A 22,299-nucleotide genomic window follows, 5' to 3' on the forward strand; every position below is an offset into this window, starting at 1 on the left:
ATGTTATGTAGACACAGACAGCAGATCAGCCACTTCCTATTTTTGTCATAGAGTATGAATGAATCTCTTCTCACGATTTTGCACGTTTGTTGTGGCTCCTCCCCTTTTTATTTTATATGGTTTTTTTTTTTTTTATTTTATTTTTTTTTTTTTTTTTATAAGAAAATGGAGCATTGTACTGCATTGACACTGCACTTTATAAAATACATCCTGTAATACAACAGTGAGAAACAACTGTAGAGGCCAGGTGGGGCAAGTCTTGCACCCTGCATGTCCACTTGTACCCTCCGATAGGCTACACCACATGGTAACAAATACATTACTGTCTCAGCAATGCTGTACCAATTCTTATGCCATGTGTTTGTTGCTCAGTTCTGCCGGTGTTGTTGTTAAAATAGCACTGGTCGCTTTCCATTATATATATCTATCTGCTGCTATGGCTAATTGATATATCAGTTTCTTTTATCTGGTTATTAGTAAATATAAAAAAACACCTGTTACAACCAAAAACAAACATATACTGAAAAATACTGGTATTAGTTTTAATCGGTTGGTTTTTCCCTAAGCGAAAGTCCTGCATTTTGCGTTTGTTGATTATATTCTTGATGTGGAACTGGTTTTATACTTTCTAAATCAATTTAGAGCTCCATATTGTGTAAGTACTTCTTTTATTAACTGTCGACTTAAAACTCGTAACTATACTGAGTGATACTGCATTTTACTACCACTTGCTTGCTCTGGCAACTGTGACCTAACTCTGGCCCTTACATACTTTTATGCCCCAATCCTTCTGTTTGCCTCTACCTGTAACAGCAGATGACGGGCTGCGCTGACCGAAAATCAGTGATCAGAAAAGCGCCCTATGGCCGACATACCACCGCATCTCCCCAACAATCTCATTGTGCTTTCTTGATGCCAAGCACACCGAATCATGGCTCGAGCAGTCTCCTCCTTCTCTGATTTGACAAGGCAGCACCACCTGGCCATGCTCGGGGCAGCTCATCCCGCATAGTGCTACGTGACTCTCACACCTCCCACCCCACCCCAGTACCTGTATTTCGTGACGTCACTCGCACCACGTGTTGCTAACAATCCTCTGCCCAGCACACTGACCACTGACCCCTACCAGATTTTTATGCACCTGAGCTCTGAGATGGCAGCACTTACCTCCAGCACATACCACCAGCTGCTGATCACCTCCACCCATGCAATGCTGGCCCAGGCAAAAATAGATACCCTGCTGATGTGGTTCTAATCACCCCCTGATGACCACTACCAACTAGGGGCAACATGCTGATACCACCAGAGGTTTGGTGAGGATGCTACCAGCTGAAGACCTCCATGCTTCTGATCCCCAAGCCCTGGCAGACACCGGGAATAGGCGTGCCTGTTTGCTGTACCATTCCACAGCACCTGTTCGTACAGGATTTGAATGACGCTAGTTCCTCTGTCCACTACCTTGTCGGCACCAGCTCAGATTTATCCATGTTGCTCCGCAAGCAACTGCTAAATCCCCCTCCCCCGTTTCCCCTCCTCATCACGGCTGCCAACAACTCGTACTTCCCTACTTATGATATGCACACACGCGCTTGCTCGATTTAGGCCTTCAGTGCGAACTCCCATGGACCTCCACCCGGTCTGGGTGTCAACTTCCTCGGTCATTACGGTCTACTGGCCAACATAGTGATCGTTATTTACTCAGCCATACCTCTGACAGGTCTGTCCACTGACTACTATGCCCTGGCCGCTGCTGAAGAGGATGACCCAGACCTAGCCCACACCCTTCGGAATGCTGACTCTGACCTCGACCTCCAGCTAAGATCCATACGTGGCTCCGACTGTAAGATCTGTTGTGACGTTCTTTTGGATCCTTCACAACCTTATGGTTCCAATGACCGCCCCCACCATTTTCTCCATCCTACCTTCCAACAACTGGCATTCGACTCCATCCATGGCCTCGCACACCTAGGTGTCAGTCCCTCTGCCAACCTCGTGAAAAAACACTTTGTTTGGCCGGGTATTAACGCAATTGCAGTAACTGGGCTTGATCCAATGTTCCGTGCCAGCCTACCAAGGCCGGACGCCACATTCATTCCCCTGCAGCTGCCTTTCCCCTCACACAGTACTGGTTCATGCACGCATTGTTGGCCCATTGGCCCACTACCCGCCTCTAGTGGATGTCGATAGCTGCTGACAAACATTGACAGATTTATGCACTGGCCAGGTGCTACCCCTACCCTGAAATTTCAGCTGAAACTGTGACTGTAGCCTATGTTCAGACCTGGGTGCCCCACTTCGGATGCTCTGTGACATCATTACAGATCACGGGCGCCAGTTCACCTTGGCCCTCTTCCAATACTGACAGTGACCTGTCTCTCCAATTTCCACCGTAAGGCTAGGCGCAAATTGAGAAGCGTATAGCACGTGTGACGTGACACTAGACTACAGAGCGACACGTACGTGCCGCACGGGTCCAGCGCATATTGCGACGCGTACACCATACTTCGCACGCGCCGACTGGCGACGCTCTGCGCTGACTCAGCCGAAGCGCGCACAACCTCTTATCTTTCTCAAACGACTTTACAGAAACTATTCTCTGAAAATATATAATTTTTGCCTTACTTGTAGCTTTTATGTCAGCTTCGTGACGAAGTGCCCATCACCTCGCTAATGACCATTCTTATTGTGATGTACACATTTTAGTGAGACACTACGCTAAACTCCATTTGTCTTACTTGTAGCTTTTATGTCAGCTTCGTGGCGAAGTGCCCATCACCTCGCTAATGACCATTCTTATTGTGATGTACACATTTTAGTGAGACACTACGCTAAACTCCAAAAGTTTGCAACGAAAATTAGGGGTCGCTATGATTTTGCGTTTGGTGCATATTACACCATATGTTGCTGCGTATGAAATTCAGCTAACATGCTGAATTTTTGTTTAGACTTGGGAGGAGATCTCTATCTGCCTCCGATCTCGAGAAAATGGATCCCATGTAGCGCGCTCACTTCCAAACTCACGCCCGCGAGAATGAAATACTCGCAACATCTCTCGTATCTCCTAAACCGCTCGAGACATCGAAAGTTTGGCGAATGATAGCACACAAGGAGGAGAGTGTTTTGCCAGTTATTAAACACACGGAACTTTCTTATCTATGGCGATATATCACAACTTATACTTCTTTTTTTATTTATTTCACTCCAGTGACTGTAATTTTTTAAGAGTTATCGACAGCTAGCGAAACAAGAGTTTCCTAGTATGAAAATAAACATGAAATTTCTTCTTTTATGTTACTGCAAACCGATACTTCGAGGTTTTTCGTAAGCTATTGAGCTCTGTGATTGCCAATTACTTGTTTAATGAGGCCCTCCGTTTCGGAATTCTGTCTCAATAGCTGATGTGAGATGAGTTTGGCAAATTACATTGTGACAAAGGAAGTACAATTAAACCAGTCACCAAGAGAAATGTGGCCTTTACTCATAAATGGTGATGCTTCTTCGAATGAGAAAAGGTTAACAACTCACACAAAAACAGATTGGCAATTCTGTTGGAATTTTGGTGGAATCCCTGTAACCCATCGTATTTTTAACACTGAGCGACTGGAATGGAAACTTACCAAAGGATTTTATCCCTTCTCTTGATCTGAGCAGTATTACAATAATGACGAGCGTTCCTTCACGCGGAATGATAGGCACATGCCAGATACTGTTTACTCACCTAGGGCTTGCCAAACTGACAATGCGTGATCGCGAATAAAATAGTTGTTCTTGAGAAAAATAAACAATTGATCTGTCACACAACACAATGGTGAGTGTATTGTCAGCAGCGAAGGATAATGCGCGCGACAGGAATGCACAAGCTAGCCTTGTGAGTTGGAGTTCGGAAAACATTGTCATGAAAGTAGATCTGCCTTTGTCAGCAGCACATTTCAACAAATTAAATATATCTAATCATAACAGTCTTTTAGGATATTCCTACTTTCGTAATAATACCGACCATTTTCTTCATTTGTATAGCCTGTTGTTGTATAATTACTTTATTAATGCTGATAATGTCCATGCAACAATTGAAATGCTTTTTCTCATCACGGCGAACCAATTAAAACATTGTTATTTGTGACTGCTTTTCGACTGTTTCTAGCTTGCAGTGGAAATATGTTGCTCACATGCATGTAGTACAGTGTGTCGTATTACATTATTACATCCATATCAGAGTAATCACAGTGAAACTTCTATACTTAAGATCTTGGACGCTTTTTACCAGGTGCACAAAGGGATCACACCTGTGGAGATTATCCCTTTCTAAATTTTTGTAACAGATCGTACAGATACGCTAGCTTACTAGGCAGCGAGAAGATAACCTTGCTTTACTTTCCTGCCTTGATTCTTAATCACATGATTTTATAATATTCCTTGCTTCCTTATTCACTACCCTCTGTCCCTTCTTGCGATCTGAAAACATCGCGGAGGCTTATGGTGCAATTCCAGTGGCCAATGGCTCATCAGTTACTGAAGTATACATTTTTCTTGACAGAAGAAAAACAAAACAAAACTATGCACATATAAGTAACAGAAAAGTATAACATGTTAACGAAGAAAGCTGGAGCGTTTAAATGGCAAAAAACGAAATACTACCCAAAGGCAATGAAATTCAGTACACAGTAAGGCAAAATTTATCGTATGGGCAATATTACCACTGCTCATATGCGCTGTTCCGATGTGAGCATATGGCCGTGCTACTTTTCTGCTTCCCGCCTCACATTTCCCACAGTGCTAGCGAGGCAAGCGCAGCGCGAGAAACTGCCTCAACCACAACGCCGCGCGACCTGGCGCAGGTGCGTGTCGCGTCGCGTCGCAATTTGCGCGGTCCCATTTGAACCTGTGATGTTACAAAAACACGCGCTGCGCTGCGTCGCGCCACACGTGCTATACGCGTCTCAATTTGCGCCTAGCCTTAAGGGCGTGGTGGAGCGATGCCAACCCACACTTAAAGCCACCCTTACGTGTTGTTTTTCAGAATGGTCTGCTGCCATAATCCTGGTACTTGTAGGCCTGTGACTAACACACAAAACTGACCTGGAAACTTCTGCTGCCAAGCTGGTATACCCCATTTGTCATTCCTAGAGAGAGTGACTTTTTTTTTTTCCATCAGCTCCGAGGCTTCATGGCCCAGCTGTGACCAGCACCTCCACAATCATGGTGACTCCGTATCTTCCTCCACCATGACTTGACAGTATGCACGCATGTCATGCTTCGGGTGGACGCATACATTCCACCGCTCTGCCCTCAGTAATCGGGCAACACAGAGACAAGACAGTCTCCATTCATCTGAACGGTGCCACAACAAGTCTCCATAGACAGGCTCAAATGGCCAATGTTCTAGAGCCTCTTCCAGCCAACAAGCATAGCTCTACTATTGAGGTGGAGTTGCCTCTGCCTATCACGGGACCCAGTCGCAGCACCACAAACACTGCTTCTGATATGACACAGGCCAGCATCATCCCCTGTGCTGTTCCTGACGTACCACCGGATGATGCCAACCCCAACACCACGTGCAACACACCGCCAACTAACACTGTCCCTGGCCAGCTGCCAACCGATTGCATGACAGACACACACCCCAGTGCCTGGGATCCTGACATTGCCACTGCACTGCCCTTCTTGCAGCCTCCAGCCAATGTAGATGTCTCCCTGCTTCTGCAGGTGCCTGCCATTCCTGACAGTGTGTCGTCGTCATTGCTACGAACAACAGCACTATTTGCTCCAAACAACCCTCTGCATGATTGGTACCAATGTTTTTGTCTTGGAAGGGGGAAACCAAGTGGCAACTCCTTCTGTTTGCCTCCACGTGTAGCAGCAGATAACGAGATGTGTTGACCAAAAACGAGCGATCACTAAAGCGCCTGCCAGCCAAGGTTCCACCACATCTCCCCAGCACACGTGCGCGTCACTTCTGCTGGAGGTAGAGCTCAAGTTGCCACGCTTTCCAGACACAAAGCATCCCAAACCATTGCTTGAGCAGTCTCTTCTTGTGCTTCAACGATGCAACACTCTCCAGACATACTCTCAGCAACTCATCCTGCACAATGCCACATGGCTCGCATCATCTGCCACACTTCGCCTGAGTATGCATGGATAGCAGGGTTTTTCACCCGCGTACCTTGTCAGTGCTTTTTCATGGCCCAGTTAATTAGAGGAGTGCTACTGCATCTTCCGAACCACGTTCCATGAACTGGCTTCCCTTTACTGTGGTTGTACAAAGCCTGATGCTGGGCTTCTGGTTTGTCCCCCACAGTATCAGCACCAAAAGTGATGTTTGCAGTGTGGTGTACTTATTGTGGTGAAGTGCAGTGAGTGTCACAAGTACCAGCCTGGTTTATTACCCTTCCATTTCCAGCCACTTGGGCACCCCTCTGCTGCCAAGCACACCACAGAAGCAAGTTTTCCTGCACTGCCAAATGATGCTGAGCAAAGTACTGTAAACAATTCATAGTTCAGTCTGTTGAAAGACTCAGTCATGATCGTGGACCCCCATTTATTAAGAGCTAGTAACTCGTTAAATTCTATTGCAGTTTTTAGCTTTTAGAAATAATATCTTCAAGCCAGCTCATGTGCTTCTTCTGGCACACCTTGTTAATTATTGTTGCTTTCATTAATTGGCACACTGGTGTAGGCATGTGTGCCCCTTAGGAGTATAGAAGGGAACCTAAACCATTCCTTCACATTCATTACAACGTGTAATTATTTTTTATATTGTTGAAATTCCAATTTTTCATAAAATCACAATGAAAACAAGTTTGTTCCATTAATTTTAAGTGTGACAGCAAGAATGAATAATAGATTTTCAATAAATTGTTTTGTGAAGTGAATTTCATCAAATAAGCCCATTTAACAATTGCTATACAAATCTCAGATTTCATCGCAGACAAATTCCTATTCTAGTTACCAATGACAGTATTAACTACAATCCCAAATCTTAATAGTTTTATACAAACTGAGATTCTCTAATGCATACTGAATACTATAAATATTGGGTATGTTTAAATGACAACCGCATTTTCCCCTCATCTTGTTAAATTCTAGTAATATTTCATTCTGTAGGTCAATTATTATTCTCAGTTCCATTGTACAATTAGTTTAAATCAAAAACTATGACATAATCACAAATGTACATCCATGCAATAGTGTTACAGTGTATCAGTATGTATACTAAAGAAATATGTTGTGTGCTACTGTTTGTGAGTCTAACGCTGTTACATTACTGTATATGTATAAGGACAAGATGGCTTATATCTTGACATACATAATCATTGTCGAATATGAAACATAGGAATTTATAACTAAACCATTTTCAGCACTGTAACTGACTTGCTAGACAATGAAAATATCTGCCAGAAAAATGCACCAATGGAAACTCCAGGTGGGATAACAATAATATAAGGATGAAGGTAAATTGCTACTCACTATAAAGATGACTCAATGAGTTTCAGACAGGCACAATGAAAAGACAGTTACCCAATTAATTTGTGACAAAAGCCTCCTTCAGAAAAGGAAACATGCACACATTCATGCACATGACTGGCCACGACCGGAATGGCTTCTGGTCTGAGCTACCAGATACGTCAACAGTGTGTGGGTTAGGTGTGCTTGCTTGTGGGAATGAATGTGTACATGTTTCCTATTATGAAAAAAGCTGTGGTCAAAAGCTAAATGTATGTCTTTTCAGTATTTCACCTGCAATTCAATGTGTCATCTTTACAGTGAATAGCAATCTGTCTTTTTCCTTAATTGTTGCCAGAAGAATGAATAATTGTAGAGGAGAAGTTGCACATAAATTAAAGTGATACCGTTTATTTTTACGCAAATGCTTGCATTATTCTTTTGGGAGGATACAGTTGACAACCATTCCTCCCCCTCTGCTGCCGCCATTTCATCCGACTGCCAAAATGAAAAGTATATGTAGTGGTATACAGATATTATACTAAATCCCATCAAGGGGTTCACAGAGGAGCATTTGCTGCAGAAATGCACATGTCCTGTTGAACAGGCTTAGTCCAGGGGAAACACTGAGTAAGTGTTCTAGTGTAGAAAATGCCAAACAAAATAAACAGAAAAGAAGACTGGTGTGGAACACAATTGTGACTCTATTGAAAATAAAATTGAGGTCAGCAGGACATAGTCTGTTGAATTGATGTTTGATGGACCAAGTAAGTACCAGGAGATGTGAAAAGACATGGACAGTGATACAGGGCAGGCTGCACCAGTTTTAGTACCTGTCTGGGGGCGGGCAAACTGATCAGGTGTGTGCAGTTAGGCAGCTGGATCGTAACCTAAGTAACTGTATGAACTGGGCAAGTGCCCACAGGCATAGGAGGATGAGTGACTCGTACATGCAACAGAACAATTCACAAACGTGGTGGAATAGGGCTGCCTGAGTGGTAGCCTGCAGGTGAGCTGACAGTCATTTGCGTATGTCAGTGCACTGTGGGGCAGTATTGGAACAATGTGACATAGAAAAAATAAAATATTTCTCCACAGATACTCTCCTATTGTGTTGTAAATAATGGATGCTGCTAGCAAGTGCCTCATCTTCGAATATTGACCTTTCGATTCATTCTGCTATTATCTTTGGCAATATTAAAAAGGAACGTAGTTCAGATCTCAGTGGTTACTCCACAGACCACAATGCCCACTACAGAACAGGGGAATGTGAGGCAAAGACAGCGAGAGGAGCTCTAAGCAAAGCAAATTAGATTCTTTATGATAATGCAGGTTAATTTAAATTATGATGCCTAGAAGGAGGTAGTAATAATGCCACTGATGCAGGTGTCCCCAAACTGCTGACCATGTTTGGAAGCAGTGATTCAGCAGATGATGCTCTTTGTTATTAAAAATAGGCCAGTTAAGTTGAGCAGGCTGTTGGCAATTGACTTTATTGCATTTCATGTTCCAAAGTGAGAACTTAATGGATAGAAAGTGAATCAATGGGTGAAAGTAGGCAAAAATTCACAGCATACACTAACCATTCCCCTTCTCTGTCAAGCAGTATTTGGAAAAGAAACTCTCTCCATTGCAGCTACAATTTGTTACAATGTTACTTAAACAGAACTACAAAGACCATTGTTAACTGCTCACAGTTCTTCCAAAATCTTTTTGTCATCTGTTGGAGTTAATGTATTTTGTAAAGTTGAAGGGGTGGGGGTTGTCATCCCAATAATATATATATTCCCTTGTGCTACATTACCCATTGGATATGGTGCTTGTTAATTATATATCTAAGTGGAAGTGGCACTATATTAATAACATTTTTCTGAATGAGTTAAATTCTAATTTAGTGGTTACATATTTTTTAATCTGTTTTACATGGATGTTACATTGAGTGTTTTCAATAGTGTTAGGACAAATTCCTTGCTTTGATTAGTTCAGCTGAGTTGATGCACTTTTTGTTTGTTAATTTCATTAAGATACTAATCGTCTAGTGAGTAAACAAACAGATTGAGTGCATAATATTTGTTTATGCATTCTTTTTCTTTTTCGAAGTTAAGTAGACTCTGTTAAATCACTATTTATATTTAGTAATTTTAGGAACTTTATCTTAAAATTAAATTTTTTTTACAAAAGTTAGCTTTGAAATCCAGTTTACAAATGACTGGCTTTAAACATCTTTAATCATATCTGATGAAAGCTTTCTTTGCCATAACTGTCCATTTTATTTTCAGGGGTGTTTTCGAGAATTTAATTTCTGATTTTTGATGCAGTGTAGACTAACCGTATCATTATGAATGCGTACTTGTTGATGTGTCGCTACATATGAATTTTGACAGAATTGAACTTTTTCATAACTGCAATCCAATATATGTAGCAATCACTCTGAAACAGGCCATGAAATTCAGACAACAGTGCATCAGATTATTTAAGAAACCTGGCTCAAGAACGAATCTGCTTCGCAAGACTACCAGCAGCAATTGGGATGTGAATGTGAATGTGAATGTGAATACTCTACACTCTGCTGCATGCTCTTGTGTATTGTGCTGGCGAATATTGCACTCCTGAGTGGGAAAACAGTTCAACTTAATGAAGCCATGAAGTTGTCACTGTTACTGGTAGATGTACTTTCATTCGGTGGTTACCTGTTGTAGTTAATATTTCTCCGCAAGATTTAGAGAGAGAAGTAGCTAAGACAAACTTCCTGAAGATCACTTCTCATAAGAATTCTCTGTTGTATAATGCTCTAAACGATCGATCAACAACTCATCTGAAATCATGCAAACCACCCTGTGAAATTGTGCAAACCACCCTGGATTGATTCAAAAAGTATCAGTTCTGTCGACATGACTGCCAGGTGGTGACAACATTGGAACAAACTCACTGCCTTACAATGCTCACCAGGTTCAAGATCCAACAAAGAAGATAAAAGGATTCCAAGTATCATGCCAAAGCTGGTGGAGGCTGAACCACATTGGGGTGGGTCGAGGGAGGTGTGATTACATCTTGAAGTGGGGTTTCCATTCATCTGCTGACTGCGAACAATAGAACACATAGTTATGGAGTGCAGTGGTCGTCAGTGGACCCTACACTTACTGACGTGGTACTCTGAACTAATTGTCAAATATGGACATTTTCATTTGATTGTAGATACTTCTTTGTTCATGTAAAAAATACAATAAATAAATAGTTGTTATTGAATGGTATGTTTCATGTTCAGATTAAACAATCTAGCAAGCATTATTACCCTAAAGAATTTCTTTCAGTGTCCTTTGTTATTAGGAGCTAGTGATCATCTTTCCTTCAAAACAAAGATGATTTCCTTTCTCATTACAAAATGATAGTAATGGAAGAAATATTTCGGGAAGTGAAGAAAACTTTCAGTTGTAGAGTAGATTAAATTCTAAAATTATGATTAAAGCGCTTCATTTGCCTTGTTTCATTTTTTAAGAAAGAATTACAAAGAAGCAGAAAAGTACACTGCTCAGTTTTGTTATTATGTATGAACACAATTTCATGTACTAAATTCACAATGAACATTTTCTAAGAGACGACTATTCAGCAGTTACCATAACATGCCTTCAGTGACATGCTTTCATTTATGATACTGAAGGTAAGAAATTATCATTAATACTACCTCACAAGTTAGACTGCAGTTAATGTATTTGTAAGGCAGTTGATTACAGTGTACAATGTTTGGTTTCAGCAAACGAAGAAAAAGTGAAAAAGTTGGAAAGGGACTTAGACATTTTTCAATGAAGGTATGTGAAAAAGTGCGCAAGAAGGGCACAACGTCCTACAACGAGGTTGCTGATGAGTTGGTTGCTGAATTTACAAATCCAAATTTAGTAATTTCACCAACAGATCAGGTAATTTCATGTTGAATTTGAAAAAAATAATTTTTATTCTGCAGTTATTTACAAGACTTGTTAGCAGCCTTAGAAAATACAGTAATATACAGTTTTAGAGGATTTTAATGTTACAATATGCACACAACTATGGAAGTCATTATGTTGTGTTGCTTTTGTTTATATGTTGGAATGATAATCACTTGTAACCTTATTCATTTGGCAAACATAGTTTGAAAAAAGAATACCCAATAGCCTGTCACTTAAGACTGTGTTGGCTAGCACAGTTATAACTGTGGATGTTTGGCTATAGCCATGAGCCATGTGGAGCGGCTGCGCGATTTGAGGTACCTTGTCACGGATTGCACGGCCCCTCCTGCCGAAGGTTTGAGTCCTTGTTTAGGCGTAGGTGTGTGTGTTGTCCTTAGCATAAGTTAGTTTAAGTAGTGTGTAAATCTAGGGACCGATGACCTCAGCAGTTTGGTCCCTTAGGAATTCACACACATTTGAACACTTTGTGTGGCTACATATTAATGTAATTTTGTTAACAGAGAAACATATAAAACACAGCAAATAATCAATGAAGTTGAACACTTCAATAACCTATGACTGAAGATAAATGAACACTCATTGAAAGTACCACATTTACAATCTTGTGCATAAACTAAATTCTGCCATTTTTGCTATGACAATAATCTCCACTGTATGTCGCCTTGAAATGCTCAAGCTTTTTTACTTTGTATAGCTTGACTCTATTATATGCTATGGTGTTATATTCTGAAGAATACTCTTAGCCCAGAAAAGGGCAGTCAGAATGATCTGCAGCATTATTTAGCAAATTTTGTGCAGCCCATTGTTAAAGTAGCCTTAAATTCTATCTTTATAATCTCTGTACATACAGATCACCACACAATTTGTAGTTAAAAGTGTGGACTCATTTGGGGTAGGAATCGAGATATTGTTTTTAATATGTTGTCAGCAGGACTGACAAATGCCAGTGATTAACCCAAGATGTAGACGTAGATTTTTCAAATCTAAGGTGACAGGCTTCCTTGTGGCACATTCGTTTTAATCTGTACAAGAGTTCCTCACTGTAGTTTAAAAACTCGCACTGCCATCAATGATTTATTATGTATACTATTGAATGCTTTTTTTCCATTTCTTTGTGTAGCTGAAGAAATCACATTACACTTGTGTTTGGATTCCACAATATAAATGAATTACATAGGCAAGGAACCACTTACTACTTAATTGTTAGTATTACTCACAAATCCAACTGTTATCCAACAACACACAACTATCATACACGCAGAACCATTATCAACATATATAAGGGGCAATCAAAAAGTTAACGCTTTCAGGGTGTTGCAGCAGCATATATGCAACACAGTGCAACTCCAGTGTGGGTGTATAAGCATGCAGTTACGGTAAAATGTCCAGCAAAACTGTAACAAGTGGGTCTGTTGTTCCATGATAACACTTGTGCCCAGCAGGGAGTTACAGGCATTTCACACAGCTGGACATGATGTATTACCAAACAGGTATCTTCAACCTGGTGCGTTGATGGGGTGATTGCCTCAATGCTGAAGGTGGTTTTACCAGATTGGTGTACAGATTTTGGACTGTAAGGTCTTTCAACAGAAAGTTTTTGGTAGCCTCTGACTCCCCCCTCAATAAAAATTACAATAATAAATGTTTCTAAAATGAACTTGCCACAATAAATATCTCATTATACACATGTCAAAAAAAGTTTTGCGTCATTCCAGTTCCCAGAACTCCTGAAGATAGATGTTGACTGTGGGTATTGTATCACAGACACAGTCCCTTTGACTGTTCAAAGATGTCACTAAACCCGTCCAAAGATGTAAACAGCCACGCATGAGCAGTGCCTATTAGACGGAGCTGGTCCAACAGCCAATCAGTTCCAGTCATTCCACCAGGAGGGAGGTACATGGCTTGTGTTGTTTGTAGTTCAACCACACCTAGACGGCCAATACAATGTTTTGTTCGCGTCCGCATTGTTATTTTGTGCCAAGAAGGGCTCTCAACAAGGGAAGTATCCAGGTGTCTCGGAGTGAACCAAAGCGATGTTGTTCGGACATGGAGGAGATACAGAGAGACAGGAACTGTCAATGACATGTCTTGCTTAGGCCACTCGAGGGCTACTTCTGCAGTGGATGACCGTTACTACAGATTATGGCTCGGAGGAACCCTGACAGCAATGCCACCATGTTGTGTAATGCTTTTCGTGCAGCCACAGGAAGTTATGTTACAACTCAAACTGTGCGCAGTAGGCTGCATGATGTGCAACTTCATTCCCGATGTCCATGGCGAGGTACATCTTTGCAAACACAACACCATGCAGCATGGTAGAGATGGGCCCAACAACATGCTGACTGGACTGCCCAGGATTGGCATCACGTTCTCGTCACTGATGAGTGTCGCATATGCCTTAAACCAGACAATCGTTGGAGACGTGTTTTGAGGTAATCGGGTCAGGGTCAACACCTTAGGCGCACAGTCCAGCGAGTGCAGCAAGGTGGAAGTTCCCTGACAGTGGCATTATGTGGGCTGACGGACGCCACTGGTCGTCACTGAAGGCACTGAAACAGCTGTAAGATACATGAATGCCATCCTCCAACTAATAGTGCAACCATATCAGCAGCTTATTGGCGAGACATTTTCGTCTTCATGGATGACAGTTCTTGCCCCCATTGTGCAGATCCTGTGAATGACTTCCTTCAGGATAACAACATCGCTCGACTAGAGTGGCAAGCATGTTTTCCAGACATGAACCCTATCGAACATGCCTGGGATAGATTGAAAAGGGCTGTTTATGAATGAAGTGACCCACCAACCACTCTGAGGAATCCACACTGAATTGCGTTGAGGAGTGGGACAATCTGGACCAATAGTGCCTTGATGAACTTGTGGATAGTATGCCACAATGAATACAGACGTACATAAATGCAAGAGAACGTGCTACTGGGTATTATAGGTACCGGTGTGTACAGCAATCTGGACCACCACCTCTGAAGGTCTTGCTGTATGGTGGTGCAACATGCAAAGTGTGGTTTTCATGAGCAATAAAAAGGGCGGAAATGATGTTTATGTTGATCTCTATTCCAATTTTCTGTACAGATTCCAGAACAAAGTTTGTGCAGAACTTTTTTTTGATGTGTGTAGTTGAGAGTAGTTTTATTACAAATAAGACAAAATTATAACCAAAACTCATTAAGTACTTACATTGAAGTAATCATATCAGTGCATGAACGAATTTTTATATAAATTTACAGATTATCAGAAGCCAATTTCACACAGAAATGTATAGATAACATACTGAATATGTAAATTAAGTCTATTTAGAGCATCATTGTCCTTTATATCGAATGCAATAACTTCGTAGAATCTGTGTTCTATTATTCTTGACTTCTAAATATCTTTTCATGCCTCAGGAAGTAGTATATGTTCAAGTGTTCAAACTTACATGTTATAGCTGCAACAGCACCTAATGAATACATGTTCTTATCACATTTACTAAATTGTAATAAGAGTTTTTCTTTCAAATTCGTCATTCAAAAACTATAATCACATACTAGCTTGGGTAACCGGCTTCATTCATGGAGTTAAGAGATTGTGTGGTAGCTGGAATAAAAGGATAGACTTAGAAGTTAAAAAAAAAAAAAAAAAAAAAAAAAATATTGAAAACATATTCTAACTGTTTACAATACTTATGTGTAAACATTTTTCATTTTATTATCTGGAGTATATATGTACAATTTTTTTTTTTATTTCCTACTTGAGAGCAAGCTACGTGTAGTTGACAATGAGAGAAGTAAGAGTCTTCGAGATTGATCTCGCAATATTTTAAAGTTTGTCATTGCAATTCATTAAACTATAGGCTAATTTGATTTGAATTTGCAGTCTCTTAAATTGTAACGGCAGTTCAGTAGGGATCAGTGGTATTCTGCGGCTAAATAGTGTGTGCCACCTGTACTGTCCAGTCGTAAGTTCAGCTTCAATGATGAAATTCAATAGCTGTTAAATCATCATCCTTGTTCCACTACATAGTTTTGGTGAGTTGAGATTTCTGTGTAGTATAGTTGGAGATCCAATTTTAAGTTGAAGGCAGTTTAATGGCATTCCTGGTATTTGCAGAGTGTTTAGAAATTCTATAGGGCAGTTCACACTTTCTTCAACATTTTCCATCGTGTGAATTGATTTGAATATTCTGTCTTCACTGGGAATTTTCTTATGAATATTAAGGTTGATATCGTCAATAATATTATTTTTAATTATCAAAATTGCACTTTCAAATAGCAAGTCTGAATTGGTATAGTTGTGAACAATGTTTGGGTAGATTTGGGGAATGTGTTTGTTTTCAGCAGTGGCTATGTTGCAGAAATCACTATAGATTTTAATGAGGCCAGTCATCTGGTCAGTAGGATACATGTCTGCCTATTTGTAAAAGTTTTGAGGAAATTGTGCTGTTGTTTTGTCTTTTTATAGTTCAAGTCTCATATTTTCTGTTAGTTGCAGTAGTTGTATGAGTGAACAGAGATGTAATTTTTTTTTTTTTAAGCATGTATTGGTCTCGTCTGCTGGTATTGGAATATGAGTAGAGCTCCTCGCATTGCTTCACAGATTCCTCACAAGTTTTGTAATGTTCTGTCCATGGCTTTGAGTGATTTTTTTGATGTGCCATTGTGCATTTGTCCGAGGAAATAATTTTAGCTTGCTTTAGAAGTTCACCCTGTCCATATGCTCTTCATACTTTACATACCAGGAGTTGTTCTTCAGCTATATTCAACAGTAGTTGTGGGTTGGAATGGGCAGTTTGTCCTTCCACAACTGTGGGTGCAATCCTGGATGATGCAATGCAAGCGGAATGTGTTGTTTAGCAAGTATTTCCATTATCAAAAGATTTATTGTGCCACATGATGCATCCAAGTATATAATTCTTCCAGTGTTGTCAATCCGGTCCATGATAACGTTGTTTCTTTTTGATTGTCACTTCGTGTTGAGAGCAATGTATTTTGTAGTAGTTTGTAGCTATTTTCCTTTGTAATTTCGAAGTTTAGCACAATGATAGCATCTTTTTGTGGTGCTTGCATCCCAAGATGTACTAAGGTCTGGTTGTTCATCGCTAAATATTTATCTTCTAAGCAATTGGGTGTTTCATTGACGATGTTGCCATCGAATTCAATGGTCAGTATAGGATGAGACTGTCGGATGTGGTGCAGTTTGTCATCACTCATGCTCTCTTTGAAGGAGTACCATAGCTGTTTTGGATTTGATGGGTTAGATGTTGTTAGAATTATGGCGAATAAGTGTCTCATTTGTTCAGCTCAGACTGTGAGTGATACTTCTTGTAGTGTTAACACCCAGTGGTTATTATTTTCCAGTAGTCCTAAGCGTTGGCATGCTTCTCTGTAGGTCTGGCATAGATAACTGTCAACAGCCATGAGCTCTGCGAAACTTGTTGGTCCCCGTATTTTGTGTATCAACATCCAGAGATAGAAACATTCGACATAGTGCACCAGTTTTCATGATTGCTGGATGACCTTCTACTGGAATTCCGTGTTTTTGTCATTGAAAGATTTTTTTCTTGTTGTGTTCCATGTATAATAGGTAAGGACATCGACATATAGTAATATTTTGGTGAATGGATCCATTTGGCACAGTTGGTAAAAAGCTGTTAGTCTTATGTTCTGACATGGTTCACTTGCAATTTTTCTGGCAGTGTCTTTTGTGAAATAAACCCTCTGTCCATCCCCCAAACGTACTGCTAAAAGTTGCACAGTTAGTTCGTGTCCATGTATGGGAAAACCGATAATCTGCCATACTGCTTTGCTGTTGTTGATTTATCTTACTGTTTGGTACATAAGGGTCTCTTCATTTCTGTTTTGCTTTTTGCTGTTTTTGGCTATTTTAAATAGTGCCATGTCACTGCCTTTGTTCGCATACTCACACATATTTGATGAATTTCACTGAATTGCAGTATTCTACATCTGTGTGTCCTCGGAACATTTTGGAAAGTTGTGTTTTACGTGGAACTACCCAGTGATTATCTATTTCCAGTTCATCACTGCCTCGTGTTCATATTTTTGCTAGGAAGTTGCCATTATCGGGTGATTTTCTTTTGTATTGGGGATAGCCATCAACTCTGCTTCTTATGTCATCCAAGAATGGTTTTGGGTATGTTTTTGTGCATTTTCCATCACACAGCAAATTGTACTATGGCCCACAAAGTCTGAGAATCACATTTTTCACCATGACATTCTGCATTTCCGGATCTTCTTGTGGATTGGGAAATTCAGTGTAGATGATTTTATCAATATCTGTGGGATGAATTGTGTCATGTAGTCATATGAGATTGTGTGGGTGAGGCAGTCCTTGTTTTTATCATTCATTTTTGTACATCCAGCATGTAACAGTTCCAAAGACGTAATTGGATAGGTAAAAAATTACTCACCAAGCAGCGGCAGAACACACACTTAGAGGGTTATTGGAGTCAGTGGTTCCTTTTCGGGCAGAAGGGTTGAAGGGGAAGGAAGAGGAGTTAAGGAAAAGGTTCTGAAAGGTCTAGGAAAAGCGGTAGATTTCAGGAAAGTCACCCTGAACCACGGGTCATGGGAGACAAACGGCACTGGATGAGAAGGGAAGACTGATTGTTGGGGACTGCATTGGATGAGATTTGAAAATCTGAGAGCTTGAAGGTGGAAGACAGGATAATATGCAAGACAGAGATTACTGCTTATATTGTACACAAGGTAATAAGAGTGAAAAGCTAAGTGCATTGTACGTAATGGAGGTGGGAGGGGGGGCAGGGGAAAATAGACAGGTAAGAAAGTGAAAGATGTAGAAAACGGAAACGGACTGAAGAAGGGAGTAGTTACTGTGAAGATATGCTGAGACAGAAAAAATTGCTGTAAATTCAGGCCAGATGAGTGGCAAGATCAAGGACACGTTGTAGCACTAGTTTCCACCTGCGGAGTTCTGAGAAACTGGTGGCAAGGGAAGAATTCAGATGGTGCTTGGGGTGAAATAGGCACTGAGGTCATGATTGTCCTGTTGTAGAGCATGCTCTGCAACAGGATATTGTGTGTTGCCAGCGTACACCCTCTGCCTATTCCCATTCATCCGAACTGATAACTTTGTTGTAGTCATGCTGATGTAAAAGGCCAATCAATGTTCACATAACAGCTGGTGTATGATGTGTCCTTTCATAGGTGGCTCTCCTTCTGATAGTGTATGTTCTGCCAATTACAGGGCTGTTACAGGTGGTGGTAGGAGTGTGCGTAGGGCAAGTCTTGTAGCGGAGTGGTCACAGGAATAGGGGCCGTAGGGTAGGGAGATAAATGCAGAAGGAGCGTAGGGTCTGACAAGAATATTGGTTAGATTGGGAGGGCGACAAAAACCTATTCTAGGTGTGGTTGGCAAGATTTCAGATAGAATGGATCTCATTTCAGGGCATCATTTTAGGAAGTCAGGGCCATGTTGAAGTAGCTGATTAATACATTCTAGACTAGGATAATACTGAGTGACCAATGGTGTGCTCCGAAGCTGTTTTTTGGAAGGATCAGCAGTACCAGGATTGGATATGATGGTCCAGGAAATCTTTCGAACTAGGCCGGTGGGGTGGTTGTGCACAGTGAAGGCTGAGGTGAGAATGGTGGTGTATTGCTATAAAGAGTCTGCATCCGAACAAACATGTTTGCCTCATATGCCAAGGCTGTATGGGAGGGAACATTTGTCATGGGAAGGATGGCAACTGTCAAAATGTAAGTACTGTTGTTTGTTGGTAGGTTTAATGTGGACAAAAGTGTGTAGCTGGCCCTTCGGTGAGGACGAGATCAAAATCGAGGAAGGATTCGGAATAGGATCATGTGAAATTTAATTGGGAGAAGGTATTCAGAGATTCCACATAATTTAACAGATCAGTCCCACCATGAGTCCATGTGGTAAAGATGTCATCCAAGTATCTAAACCAAACCAGGGGCTGAAGACATATGGATCTCAGGAAAGCCCCCCAGAGTGACCCATGAAAAGGGTGGCAATGGAAGGAACCATCCTGGTTCCCATGGCCGTACCCGTGATCTGTTTGTGTGTCTGCCTCTCAAAGGTGAAGTAGTTGTTGGTAAGTATAAAGTTGATTAAGGTGAGCAGGAAGCATGTCATAGATTTGGAATTAGGTGGGCGATGACTGAGGAAATGGTCAGCAGCAGCAGACAGACAGACCATTTACGTGGAAGATGTTGTTATAGAGGGATGTGGCATCAGTGGTGACAAGCAAGGTGTGTGGTGGGAGTGGGACGGGCCAGGATTTCAGATGATCAGCTGCTTTCATTCCCACCCTCCACTTACCTTGTTTATACGTAGTTCTTTCACCTTTTTGTGCCTTTGTTTTTCGGCATACCACTCTGATTGACCTTTATTCCTGTCTCTTATGTCACTGTAATTACCAAGCTAAGTAGTTTCCATATTCTTTTAGTACTTTCACATTCTCTTTACCCAGTTAAAAAAAAAAATTGTCTGTTTTCATTATGCCCCTCAATTCATATTTTTCTTTTTTTCTTTTCCAATCTTTTTTTCGTATCATATAGATCACACACTCATTATTAACCATTGTCTGTTCTCACAATCTTTCAGATTTTTCCAATTTTTTTTCCTGGATGGTTTCATCCACCAAGCCAACATCAAATTGCAACAAGATACCAGACTTCGCCTCAAAAAGCTCTCCCACCTTCTCCTAAACTACCTGTGCACTGATGTTTCCCTTCCTGTACCTCAGCAGCTCCCTAAACAGCCACCCTATCAACCACCACTCCTCTCCTACGAACTGAGCTTGGTAAACCTCGTTAACAGCCCACAGCCTTCATCGCTTCCTCCCAAACCAAGAATAACCCATAATCACAAGAACCAGTCACAACAGTACTGTGTTCTTAATGCCTCAGCAAAAGCATTCTCCCATCCTGAATTATCTGTATTATCTAAGGGTCTCACTTTCAGCCCTAAACCAGCATTTGATCCTGTTGCTTTGGTGAATTACCTACTTTCCTTCACACATAATATCAATTGGAAATATCACTTTGTAACCCAATCCCAAAATATTTCCAACAGCAAACCTGACATTTAAGCCTCCCTTGAACAATCCAGGCCACAATCCCAACTTGATCACCACCAATACCTCAAAATAATTCCTTACAAGCCTTCCAAGAATTCCTCACATGCAGCATTGCTTCACAACCCTTCCCCATGTGCCTGCAGCATGACCTTAACCTGTTCTCTGCAGAACTCCAGGCTCTACATTCCCTAAAAGCTGATGACTCCATCATTATCCTCCCAACAGACAAAGGATCTACCTTGTAGTACTTGACCGAAAGGAGTATGTTAGTCAAGGTCTACGCCAGCTGTCTGACACCTCTACGTACTGTGTCTGCCATAAAGATTCCATTCCTGTGATTCAAACTGAGCTGCAGTCCCTCATTAAAACCTCAGGCCCCTCACAAGGACTAACACCTCAATCCATAGAACTTCTTACCCCACCCAAACCACAAACCCCCACCTTTTACCTGCTTCCTAAGATCCACAAACACGACCATCCTGGCCATCCTATAGTTGCTAGCTTCAAAGCACTCACCAAATGTATATCTGCCTTAGTCAAACAGCACCTGCAACCCATAGTACAAACACTCCCCTCGTATATCAAAGATACCAACCATTTCCTAGAACATCTGAAATTCGTGCCTGCCCCACTCCCACCACACACCTTGCTTGTCACCATTGCTGCCACCTCCCTGTATACCAACATTCTCCATGTACATGGTCTGTCTGCTGCTGAACATTTCCTCAGTCAGCACACACCTGATTCCAAAGAGATCAGGGATATGGCCATGGAAACCAAGATGGCTCCTTCCTATGCCAACCTTTTCATGGGTTGTTTGGAGCGAACTTTCTTGGGATACATCAGTCTTCAGTCCCTGGTTTGGTTTAGATACATTGATGACATCTTTGCCATATGGACTCATGGTGAGACTAATCTGTTAAAATTTCTGGAATCTCTGAATACCATCTCCCAATTAAATTTCACATGGTCCTATTCTGAATCCCATGTCACCTTCTAGATGTTGTTCCCGTCCTCGCCAAAGGCCAGCTACACACTTCTGTCCACATTAAACCTACCAACAAACAACAGTACTTACATTTTGACAAGTGCCATCCTTTCCATGTCAAAGTTCCCTCCCATACTGCTCTGGCATTCGAGGCAAATGTGTGTGTTCAGATGCAGACTCTTTACAGCAATACACCACTATTCTCACCTCAGCCTTCACTCCACATGATTGCCCCAGCAGCCTAGATCAAAAGCAGATTTCCCGAGCCATTACAACCAATCCTGGTCCTGCTGATCCCTACAAAAAACAACTTTGAAGAGCATCACTGGTCACTCAGTATTGTCCTGGTTTGGAATGTATTAAATGGCTACTTCAACAGGCCCATGACTTCTTAAAATCACACCCTGAAATGAGATCCATTCTATCTGAAATCTTGCCTACCACGCCTAGAATAGCTTTTCGTCGCTCTCCCAATCTCCCCATTATTTTTGTCTGACCCTTTGCTCCTTCTGTACCCATATCTCCCTACCCTATGGCTCCTACCCCCGTTACTGTCCCTGCTGCAAGACTTGCCCTATGTATGCCCTATAACTGCCAAAACATATACTATCAAAGGGAGAGCCACCTGTGAAACAACACGTCATATACCAACTGTTATGTAGACACTGTTCGGCCTTTAACATGAGCATGACTACCACCAAATTATGAATCAGATGAATGGGCATAGACAGAGGATGTGTACTGGCAGTAAGAAATATCACATTGCGGAACATGCTCTACAACTTGACAATCGTGACCTCAATGCATGTTTCACCATTTGCTCCATCTGGATTCTTTCCCCAGACACCAGT

At 41.4% G+C, this 22,299-nt stretch overlaps 1 protein-coding gene across 2 annotated transcripts in view; it reads left to right on the forward strand.

The window, feature by feature from the left end:
- LOC126235799 (transcription factor Dp-1) overlaps positions 1–22,299 on the forward strand; it is a 197,274-nt gene that overhangs the window by 85,677 nt on the left and 89,298 nt on the right. For both annotated transcript variants that reach the window (XM_049944619.1, XM_049944618.1), the window contains exon 6: positions 11,192–11,354. In XM_049944619.1, coding sequence (XP_049800576.1) covers positions 11,192–11,354 — 163 coding nt within the window. The remainder of the gene's footprint in view (positions 1–11,191; positions 11,355–22,299) is intronic.

This window comes from Schistocerca nitens, chromosome 2, assembly GCF_023898315.1.
Source record: "Schistocerca nitens isolate TAMUIC-IGC-003100 chromosome 2, iqSchNite1.1, whole genome shotgun sequence".
NCBI classification, from domain to species: Eukaryota; Metazoa; Arthropoda; class Insecta; order Orthoptera; family Acrididae; genus Schistocerca; species Schistocerca nitens.